Below are 12,507 nucleotides of genomic sequence, written 5' to 3' on the forward strand. Positions count from 1 at the left end.
ATATATATTATATATATATATATATATATATATATATATATATATTATATAAATACATATATATATATACATGTTTATATATATATATATATATATATATATATATATATGCTATATATAAATTATATATATATTTATTTATATATATTATATATATATATATATATATATATATATATATATTAAGAGAGAGAGAGAGAGAAAGAGAAAGAGAGAGAGAGAGAGAGAATTACGTCCACTTTCCGATATAATCTTCGCTGCAGGCCACAAGCGCTGATCAAGAATGTAAGTGAATAACTGTAATGGAATTTAGTGACATTCGTTCTAATTCTATGCCTAGTATTTGCTAATCAGCGCTGGTCGTCTCGATAAATGGAATTTCTGGCCTAATTACATTAGCTATTTGAATGAGTCAGACACAGGTACATGCTGTAAATGCCACGGCATTCATGATAAGAATATTGAGTTAGGAGAGAGAGAGAGAGAGAGAGAGAGAAGGCAATCTGGTCTATATTTAGCCAATGAAAATGTCAGCGACCGAAACGAGAGAGAGAGAGAGAGAGAGAGAGAGAGAGAGAGAGAGAGAGAGAGAGAATGTACTACACTTTAGCTAAAGTTGCTCGTAATTTGTAGATTTCGTTTACTGAAAAATAACATGGCATATCTTTTTTAAAAAAATATAAAATGTTTGACAAGCAGTGGTTATGTTTAATTGAATAACGACATTTCAACATCTAGCGAGCATCCAATACTTATTTCTCTAATATTTCTTTAATTTTACACGTAAGATGGACTAAATTCTCATTTATTTTGTATACTCTTTTTGTCCCAAAAACATCCAATAAATGAAATATGAAATAATGATTTCCTTCAAAGCTCCACCACTGAAAAATGTACATCTGATCCAGTGATTTTGAGAAATCATAAATTTCGTAACTTTTCGCGTTACCGATATCAATAGCAATAATAATTCCGCGTTTCCAGCTTATACCATCCAAACATAATAGGCTGCCATGATGATTCAGATTCCGAGCGTAACAAGCAGCTTCGACGACGCTATTTTTAGCAACGTTAGCGCATTATAGGAACATTGACGAAGTCTGTCGATCAAACATTAACTTTTAAAAAAGATATATCTATGTCTATAAGTGGGAACTGGCCAACCCCCTTGAATATTGACTGGTTCAGTCAACTTCAATGACAGTCACTCACTCGTGGCTTTATCCACGAAGTACGCGTGTCGCAGTAGAGGAAGTGGCAAAGAAGGTGATATACGAATTCGAAGTCCATTCCCTAGACTCTGTATGAATTATCTACAGAAACCAATCTCGAATTCCAGCTTTGATAGTCACGGAAAGGGGTCACCTCCGCGCATAATTGAAGAAGGGTAATGTTTTTTTTCTTTCTTTCCTTGCCACGATCTGCGTCTAACGGCTGGTTTTCTAACTAGCTGGAACCGGTTTATCTGTCCATCCCCCTGTGGTGTTTTTGTATGGTAACACTGCGTCCCAGGCTTTAGATAGTTTCGCTATGTGTAAGTTTTAGGTAAATAAAAGGATATCTGGGTGTACATTTGCAACTGAAAAGTGTATTAATAACTTACTGTATGCGAATTACACCGTTAATATTCGAAATAAGATATTATTATAATTGTTGAATGTAAGCTGAATTTAACTATCTAAAGCCCGGGACGCAGTGTTACCATACAAAAACACCACAGGCGGCTGGACAGATGGAAAAAAACAGAGTATAGGCTATTTTATTAGGCACATCCAGAGTGCTGCCAACGTACGTTTAATAAGCACCAGTAACCGTAGCAACGCTATTGGCGCTTAACCTACTCTATATACTGGGGCAACGGTAGACCTTAACAGATTTGACTACGTGCAGGACCCATTTGTGTATGTAACAAAAATTGTTTTCAGCCTAACCGTCTCATTTCGAGCATTTTGGCTACTCCGCTATTTATATACATACATGTATGTACATAGTATATAGTGAGTGCGTGCGCGTTTGTTTGTGCATAGTAATTAAAGTAAACTGCATCCTGGCCCCAAGCCCTGTACCTATAATAAATTTAACTTACTTCTTGTCCTTTCTTTAATTTATTCCTTCTAATGACTTATTTTATAATATACATACAAAAGTACACACACACACGCTATATACTGTATGTATATAATATACATATAAGTATGTAATATATACACACACACATATATATATATATATATTATATATATATATATATATATATATATATATATATATATATATATATAGTGTGTGTGTGTGGACGTAATATTAAACAGCAAAAAAAAAAAAAAAAAACTTAAAAATACAAAATGTTTATTATGGACTTCAAAATTACAACCCTCATCACCGTAAAATGTAGTGAGGAAAGACAAGTAGCAACTCTGAAACAACGTTTGAAAGCGGATCATGACCCATGACTTGCAAGTCTTGTAATGAATGGAGACCTAGACGTCCATTGATTAATTTTTCCTCGTAAGGGAGGTCTTGGCGCTTGTAGCAGGGAGGGTTTCCTAATGGTCCTGTCTAGCTAAATCTCTTCTCTATATATCTATTCTAACAAGTATTTTCTTCATGGGGTTGCGGTCTAGTTTAGATATACCATGATGGATAGCAATAAGAGAGTGCCAGACAGTAGTAAAGTATTAGTTACCATGGGCACTCGCAGCATATTTTCCAAAGGGGGGCGGGCCCAAATTATAATATATATATATATATATATATATATATATATATATATATATATATATATATATTATATACTATATGCAGTGGAATTTCGATTACAATAATGTAAGTGAGCAAGATGGAAAGAAAAAAAAGTTACATTTACTTTTTTCCAATATTTCCATATAGTGCTGTTCAACTGATATCAAACATTTCTTGAAAGAATAAAGCAGTTTTATTCTTCATACATATCTTATACAATATAATAAGGATACCTTTAATTTACTTGAACTGAGAGAATGTAATGTAGAATGGAAGGAAAACAAAGTTATGTAGTTAAATATAATACATTTTTTTTCAAGTTAAACACTGTTCATTTCAAAGGGAACTGTAACCTCCTATGGTCACAGGATTTCAGTGGGGGCAAGTGCCCCCCCCTTGCCCCTACGTACGGGCGCCCATGTTGGTTACGCAGCTAGTCTATCGATCCGTAATGATTGAGAGCATTGAGTCTAGTCAGACTAGGCTAGGTGACCACCTATCAGCTCCAGACCCAATGACCCCACACTATTTCTGCAACTGCTACAGACCTGAGAAGTTTGGTGACAGCGGCAGTAAGTCACAATGATGCCCAAAAAGCCTATAGTTATATAGACAAATCGTGACCTTAAGTTAAACAACGTCTTTCTTCCAGATATTGACTTCGAAGAACTTAACGATAAGAAGGACGAGTTCTTCATCATTGACGTCAGAAGCCCTGGGGAGCTGGAGTACCAGGGGCACATACCAGGGGCTCACAACATACCACGTAAGATTTGTCACTTGCACTAAGGAATGGCATGAATGCCATTCACATCCCCATTTTTTTATTATTATTATTATTTTTTTTTTTTTTTGTATACAGGCGTTTACTTCTAAATGAACTTTAGTTAGTTTCATCATTCACTGAAGAATTTAAATATAACTGCTCCAGTAGTTTTCATTGTTGCTATATAATTTTAAATGTCTCCGTATTCATTTCTAATGAACTTAAAAGTTTTATCACTCCTGAAGCATTCAAAAGCGATTTCACTACTGAAACATTTTATTACTAATGAAGAATTTAGAATCAAATATATTTAAATTTTCGTAACCAGCATGACCTCTAGTTACGAACTACTTGACAGTTCTTAAATTTATTTGAATGTTTTAGAAATTTAAGTTTTCAAAAGCATAAAGTTAATTTCAATTCATCAAGGCGAACATAATGCGAATCTTATATTTCTAACGCATATATGGATATTTCTTATAACTTTTATTTCAGTTGCAACAATCCACATTCTTTGAATTTCTGTTGTAGAATGTTTCAATTATGTCACATTTTAAAAACTTTAATTTTCTCCCTAAGAATTTTTAGTTTCCTTCAGTTATTCAGCAATTCAAAATAATCATCGAACAGGCTGCGTTAACATTTGAAATCGATTTCAGTCACTCCCAGAATAAAGTTGATTAGTTCAAGTTACTTCAACAAAGAACTTAAAAATAACCTCCACTTATCCACAATTAAAGGATTGTCAACACTATAAAACATTGTTTGGAAACAAAGTTTTCAAATTGTTTGCAAACACTTTTTACCGTATACTTATTTTCTTTCCAGAATGGAAAACTTTTTGTGTTTATGCGTGTTATATATACATGTATAATGTATATGTTAATATGCATATATGTATGTGTATATATAAATACATATACATACATACATATATACATACTTATACTTCTATGTAATATATGTATAAGAATATATACATACCGGTATCTAATAAAAGGAGCCCATAAAAACACCAAAATATAGAGAGAAAAATATTATATTTCAGAGACTGCTGTCTCCCTCTTCAGGTAGATAAATGAGAAAAGCTTACAGAAAAGTTGGTATTTATACAAGAGATCCATCCATTCCTATTCACAAAAGTACCAGTACAGGACGTTCTTCAGTTTTTGAGGGAAAAATTATCCCCCTATTCAGATCATTTCCCATTGGCGCTTAACAAAATAATAAAGTTAGTTGAATTATGTGCATCTAATAACGTATTTTCATTCGGGGAACCATTCTATAAGCAAAAATTCGGGTGTAGTATGGGTAGTCCTTTAAGCCCTGTTTTAGCCAATCTGTACATGGAATACTTTGAAACTACAGTAATAAATGCAATAAAATCCAAAAACATGCTGTGGATGAGATAAGTAGATGATATTCTAACATTATGGGATAATAGATGGGGCAATTTTAATGAATTCCTTTCAAAATTAAATGCATAGTACCCAGCATCAAATTTAAAGTTGAATGGGAAACAGACAACAAAATTCCTTTTCTTGATTTTTAAATAATCAGAGACACGACAGAATACAAATTTACCATACACAGAAAACCAACGTTCTCACTTTCATACATTCACTACTTTAGCCATCATGACATTGCTATCAAGATAGGTGTAGCCAGCAACCTGTTCTTAAGAGCCTTACGAATTTGTTCCCCAGATTTTCTGGAAAAAGAATTTGAACTAATTCGTAAGCAACTTTCGTCTTTAAAGTATCCTGACCATATAAATGAAAAAGCAATTCACAAACCAATCGTAATTTTCTACCGACCCCCTCAAGACAAGACCAGAGATACACCCAACAATAAAATAAAAATTCCACACCTGGACAGGATTAAGACGGTGACTCAGACCCTCGGAAAATCTAACCCTTTTGCATTTACTTACCCAAATACCTTAGCCAAATCCCTGATTAACGTCCAACAAAAGACATCCCCCAAGGACACAGGCGTTTACAAAATCCCATGCCAGGACTGTGACCAATCTTACATCGGATTTACAGGAAAATCACTTCCCCAGAGATTAATACAACACAAACGGCCAGTTAGGTATGGACAACAGAACTCAGCTATTTTCAACCATACAAATGAACATAACCATAGAATAAACTGGAATTTGTCATGTATAATTTATAGCAGCAACTGCCGGTACAAGAGTCAAATGATGGAATCGGCCTTAATTAAAAAGAGGCAGGTAATGAACATCTCAAAAGGAGCATGGGATTCAGATGTGATCGACAAGATTTTCATTCAACCAACGCTCAAGAAGATTATCAGCAGGAGTGACCTAAATTGGCTTACCTGTGGATGGATCTCTTATATAAATACCACCTTTTCTGTAAACTTTTTTCATTCATCTACCTGAAGAGGGAGACAGCAGTCTCTGAAATATAGTATTTTTCTCTCTATATTTTGGTGTTTTTATGGGCCCCTTTTATTAGATGGAATTCTGTTGTAACAACATTTTTACCAGTCACATACCGGTATCTATATATATTTCATATTTACGTAAGTATGTGAACATATTTACATATGTAGATGTTTGCTAACTGTTAACAAGCAGTTTCCAAGAAACTGTTTGCAAACTTTGCTTCCAAACAATGTTTCCTAGTCGATAAATTTCTCTATTTCACAAACAATTCTAATACAGTTACAAAGAACGACCTAGACATTCAATATGATGAGATATCAAACATGAGGGGTAATGATGAACTCTAAAATATCTCCTCTGATTACAGTGTCAGAGCTGGACGAAGCTATGGCCCTGGAAGATGAAGAGTTTACAGAGAAGTATGGGTTTGAAAAGCCCAAAAAGGATGCCACAGTTATCACGTTGTCCCAAAAGGGTGGGAGAGCTAGGAAGGCGAACATAATGCGAATCTTATATTTCTAACGCATATATGAATATTTCTTATAACTTGTACTTCAGTTGCAACAATCCACATTCTTTGAATTTCTGTTGTAGAATGTTTCAATTATGTCACATTTTAAAAACTTTAATTTTCTCCCTAAGAATTTTTAGTTTCCTTCAGTTATTCAGCAATTCAAAATAATCACCGAACAGGCTGCGTTAACATTTGAAATCGATTTCAGTCACTCCCAGAATAAAGTTGATTAGTTCAAGTTACTTCAACAAAGAACTTAAAATAACCTCAGCTTATCCACAATTAAAGGATTGTCAACACTATAAAACATTGTTTGGAAACAAAGTTTTCAAATTGTTTGTAAACACTTCTTACTATATACTTGTTTTCCATCCAGAATGGAAAACTTTTTGTGTTTATGCGTGTTATATATACATGTATAATGTCTATGTTAATATGCATATTTGTATGTGTATATATAATACATATACATACATATATACACTTATACATACATACTTATATGTAATATATGTATAAGAATATATGCATACCGGTATGTATACATATTCATATTTACGTAAGTACATGTACATATTTACATATGTAGATGTTTGCTAACTGTTAACAAGCAGTTTCCAAGAAAATGTTTTCAAACAGTTTGCAAACTTTGCTTCCAAACAATGTTAGGAATTCCTAGTCGATAAATTTCTCTATTTCACAAATAATTCTAATACAGTTACAAAGAACGACCTAGACATTCAATATGATGAGATATCAAACATGAGGGGTAATGATGAACACTAAAATCTCTCCTCTGATTACAGTGTCAGAGCTGGACGAAGCTATGGCCCTGGAAGATGAAGAGTTTACAGAGAAGTATGGGTTTGAAAAGCCCAAAGAGGATGCCACAGTTATCACGTTGTGCCAGAAGGGTGGGAGAGCTAGGAAGGCTCGAGAGCTGATGGTTGCTGCAGGGTTCATAACCAGGTGAGTGGAAACATATTCGACAGGTATACGAATAACCGTCAATTAATCATAAGCTGATTGACGGCTGTGGTTAAGACTAGGGCTAACTTATACTATACTCTGTTTTTTTTTTCTCCATCTGTCCACCCACCTGTGGTGTTTGCGTATGGTAACACTGCGTCCCGGACTTTGGATAGTTACATTCAGCTCACATTCAATAATAATAACAATATCCTATTTCGAATATTAACGGTGTAATTCGCATACAATAAATTATTAAAACACTTTTCAGTTGTAAATGTACACCCAGAGCGTAACTATTTAAAGCCGGGGACGCAGGGTTACCATGCGCGATCACCACAGGCGGATGGATGGATGGAAAAAAACAGCGTATAGCAAGCTATAGGGGCGCGTCCACACTGCGGTATGACGTCATAAACACACACTTTGGTAACATTGCTCACATAATCACAAATGGGTTAAAAACAAGCTAATGGTGGATGGGCATCACTAATGGAAGTACCAATAAGTTGTGGACTTGTGTTCAACCTGTTTGTGATGTGTGCAATAAGTTGCCGACGTGCGATTATGAAACTAGCTGGGAACTTTCACAGTCTGTCCATCTTTTGATACATATTTATCTATACATGCATTCTATCTATCTATCTATCTATCTATCTATCTATCTATTATCTATCTATCTATATATATATATATATCTATATATATATATATATATATATATGTGTGTGTGTGTGTGTGTGTGTGTGTGTGTGTGTGTGTGTGTGTGTGTGTGTGTGTAATGAATCATGGAAAGGCAGTAAAACTACATAGAAAAAGATATTGTCGATCTGAGCACAAAGCTCCAAGGAAACAGGGCTTACACATGGCAAGGTAGAATGAGGAAACTGGTATAATTATTGTGCCATAACTATGGGAAATGACAAAACCACTCTAGGAGAATACCGGGTGAGTATGTCATTTAGGCATCTCTGGGCATGAGAGGAGTTGAAGAACCAAGCTTATTAGGATGAGAGTTATGAGATAAATGGAGACTGACTGGTGGAAGCGAACGACAAGTAACCATTAAAAAATGTTTCGATACGAAGAAAATGTGAACAACAGTACACTAACAACAATATGGGCCTACAAACATTATGACTGGGAATTTCATATTTTCATGCTAACTTAGTATATAATCAGGTCAGGTTGGGAAAAGTTATGATAACGGGGCTTGGAATAGTTTTGCTTGTGTCATTTTTAATATGCACGACTCCATGGCAGTATCATTACAAATTCTCCTTTACTGCTGTTTATTATAATGTTAAATGCGAATGTGCGGAAGTAAAAAAAAAAAAAATAGCGCAAATATGTTAAACCCATGTGACATGACAAATCTGATGTGCGAACTGCCGAGAACCACTTAGCCTATGCCTCTGTGACGCCTCTTGACAGCCGAACGCTACCTTAGAATTTTATGACGCAGATTATTTATCAGTCACGCATTCCAACCTCAATAATATCATGAGATCATTATCTATACTGCAAAAGAAAGTGTAAAGTCACCTATGATTGCTATAACACTCACCAACGACAAGAAAAGATACAATGCTGTTTAACTACGGGAGTCCAAAAACAGTTTATCTTGGTCACTGATCAACAACGGTGATAAAACAGCTCTCTTCACTTCAGATAAAATCTTCTAATTCCCAGTTTCATTGGCCCTTTCATTATTATTTCCAAAAAACACTGAAATACAATTGATTTGAACAATAATCACGCGCATATGATCACATGTCATTAGCAACCTAAACACACTAGTTCTTGACTTCTCGTGTCAGTTGTGTGATTATGACACTTTATTCACTGAAAAACGTTAAGTTGCCATTTTTTACCATTTTTGAACTATTGAGGGAGAGATCTCAGTTCTCCAAGTTTATTATTGGGGCATTTCTGTGTATTTTCATTCCTTAAATGTATCTTTTATACTTGAAAAGGTAGGCAATTCAATAAATATTGAAAAAGTTTTTAAAGTATTTAGAAAACTATAGTTAGCAACTCTTTACACAGGGTTTCAATTTGCCAGCTGATTGGGTCATAGAGTTTTTTCTTTAAAAGTCCCTTTTTTTATTTTTTTTTACTTCATTTGTAGTATGAAAATGGACTTTTGCAAGCTTGGGTATTGCTATGAAAAATAGATAAGAAGTATTTTGTATAAAAACAAGTAAAAAATACGCCGAAGTTTCTTCGGCGCAATCGAGTTGAATGTCTGCTGGTGGCCTCAGCCACGGCCTATAAAACTCTACCCACGGTCCATGAAACTCAGCCACGGTCCGGTGGTGGCCAATGTTGTTGATACCCACAGCACTACCAGAACCACAATTATGGGTAACTTTGACCTAAAATGAAAATAAAAAGGCTAGAGGGCTGCAGTTTGGCATGTTTGATGATTGTAGGGTGGATGATCGACATAACAATTTGCAGCCCTCTAACCTCGGTAGTTTTCAAAATCTGAGAGCGGACTGACAGACAAAGCCGGCATAATAGTTTTGTTTCACAGAAAACTAAAAAGGAGATTTTACTTGGTATGGAAAAATGCACTTCCAACACCAAGAGCTGGGACTTATGTGGTCATTCAGCGCTGAAACTGAAATTGACAATAAAAGGATTAACAGGTGTAATAGGAGGATGGCCTAGCAGTTATACTGTGAACCAACTGTTAGGAGAGGGTGGAAAGTAAGAAGAAAGAAAGTTATGAACGGAGGTACAGTGAGAGGAATTAAAGGGGCTGCAGCTAGGGGCCGAAGAGACACTGCAAGCTCCCTTAGTAATGCCTACAGTCCACGGCATGAGTCGCATTGACGGCATTACTTCCTACGGGGGTTACAATACTTAGGCTGAGGTTCACTGCAATAAGCTGATCATTTATCACATGACTTTAGGAACTTAGATGGATAGAAGCAAATTTCAAATCTTATAACAGTCTAAGTCTACAATCTCTTAGAGTATACTTCATTAGGAACACGATTAATACAGCAGAATGAAAGGTTCTATAGTATTTTTTTAAATACAACATTATTATGTAGATACATTTATTATTAAAAAAACCACACATGTATCTGTGAATACAAAGTAATTGACTTAGGCCTATAGCTATGTCTTGAATGCCTTAAGTAAATGACATTTTGTTAAATATATTCCTTCAAGACACATCATCAACACACGTCTGTGCTTTATGACAGAAATATCCCAAACAGGTTGATTACAATTCGACCGCTGACGATGAGAAACGAATCTTTGGCAAATGCTGGATAATCACTTATATGAAGCACTGGTTTGATGACTATATAAGCCGTTGACTTGCGTTTAATCCGTCTGTTGTTATGTAATAGTGACATGTTGCAGACATGTTTTGTGACATGTTGCAGATGTTTTTGCGACATGTTGCAGACATGTATTTGGGAACTATTGCAGACATGTTTTGTGACATGTTATAGACATGTTTTGAAACGCATTGCAAATGTTTTGTGACATGTTGCAGACGTATTTTGTGACATGTTGCAGACAAGTTTTTGTGACATATTGCAGACAGGTTTTGAGACATGTTGCAGACATGTTTTGCGACATGCAACAGACATGTTTTCTGACATATTGCAGACAGGTTTTGAGACATGTTGCAGACAAGTTTTTGTGACATGTAAAAGACATGTTTTTCCAACATGTTGCAGACATGTATATGTGAAATGTTGCAGACATGTTTTTGCAACATGTTGTAGAAATAAAATTGTGAAATGTTGCAGACTTTTTTGCAACATATTGCAGAAATATACTTGTGAAATGTTTCAGACATGTGTTTATGACATGTTTTCTCAGTGTGGACGCATCCTACGGCAGGCTCAGTTCGGGATCATCAACACCCAGGTTTCAATAGAGACATTCTCTCCCCTCACCCTCTCTCTCTCTCTCTATTTCTTGGTCTGAAGGAATGACAATAATGCTAAACATTATCATTTATTTTTCAGGGTCTATGGCGGTTCATTCGATGACTGGAAGGCAAACGGAGGAGAAGTGGAGTTTGGCAAGCCTTGACTCAGCTAGGAAGTCAACATGATGGTCGAGTAACGCATGGAAACCTGTCACACACTTTAAAGATTTTGATCGTTTTGAAATGTTTCCTCTTTATTCATTTTTAAGCCATTTCTCTTACTCTTATTCTTTATTTTTTCCTCTTGTACCTACTGTACGACATTCCCGCTCCCTCTTATAATTTTGAACTTATTTTCTTCTGAAAGGAGCCAAACGTTGAGTGTCATGTCGAAATGCAACTTGTTTAAGAAAAGAAATTCACTTTTTGTTTATGAACCAAGTCTGTCCGTTTTCCTCTGTGCCTGAGACAACTTAGAATTAGTTTTCCAGAAGTAGATCTTGTAAATGACACTGTTTCTGCGTTTTCCTTGTATCTCCAGTACTACATACTTGTAAAGAATAAAAAAGAAGAAACCCTCATTTGCTGGATTAGGAAGTTATTATTCGTCAATGTTTATGCTTTGTGATTGCACCAACAAATACTATCCATTCCTGTCATGAGTAGTCATTCATACACAATACAATGACTGCGATTTGCTTACTTAGAACTGAATTGGTATTAGCAGCCTCTGTACTTATACGATAGGAGATGACATCATTAATCTCAAGTGAAGGCAAAGAAACATTAAAAATAAACTCACAAATATTTCTTCGTTTTAATGTTCATTACCAGCGTTAGTAACGTTAAACTTTGACCCTTGGAGTGTGATAACGTTTTCTTCGTTATGAATAAGGTTTTTTATTATTATTATTATTTTTTTTTTTATTTTTTTTTTTTTTTGCTCTATCACAGTCCTCAATTCGACTGGGTGGTATTTATTGTGTGGGGTTCCGGGTTGCATCCTGCCTCCTTAGGAGTCCATCACTTTTCTTACTATGCGCGCCGTTTCTAGGATCACACTCTTCTGCATGAGTCCTGGAGCTACTTCAGCCTCTAGTTTTTCCAGATTCCTTTTCAGGGATCTTGGGATCGTGCCAAGTGTTCCTATGATTATGGGTACAATTTCCACTGGCATATCCCATATCCTTCTTATT

At 35.2% G+C, this 12,507-nt stretch overlaps 1 protein-coding gene across 2 annotated transcripts in view; it reads left to right on the plus strand.

The window, feature by feature from the left end:
- The window catches only part of LOC135217027 (rhodanese domain-containing protein CG4456-like), a 15,677-nt gene extending 3,559 nt beyond the window's left edge, over nucleotides 1–12,118 (plus strand). The window contains exons 2-5 of one of the 2 annotated variants that reach the window (XM_064252620.1): nucleotides 3,395–3,508; nucleotides 6,292–6,399; nucleotides 7,245–7,407; nucleotides 11,409–12,118. In XM_064252620.1, the coding sequence (XP_064108690.1) occupies nucleotides 3,395–3,508; nucleotides 6,292–6,399; nucleotides 7,245–7,407; nucleotides 11,409–11,475 (452 nt within the window). In that variant the 3' untranslated portion in view covers nucleotides 11,476–12,118. The remainder of the gene's footprint in view (nucleotides 1–3,394; nucleotides 3,509–6,291; nucleotides 6,400–7,244; nucleotides 7,408–11,408) is intronic. The other variant, XM_064252621.1, reaches the window with a different exon arrangement.
- Nucleotides 12,119–12,507: the final 389 nt, after the last annotated feature.

The sequence above is a fragment of the Macrobrachium nipponense genome, chromosome 7 (genome assembly GCF_015104395.2).
Source record: "Macrobrachium nipponense isolate FS-2020 chromosome 7, ASM1510439v2, whole genome shotgun sequence".
Lineage (NCBI taxonomy): Eukaryota > Metazoa > Arthropoda > Malacostraca > Decapoda > Palaemonidae > Macrobrachium > Macrobrachium nipponense.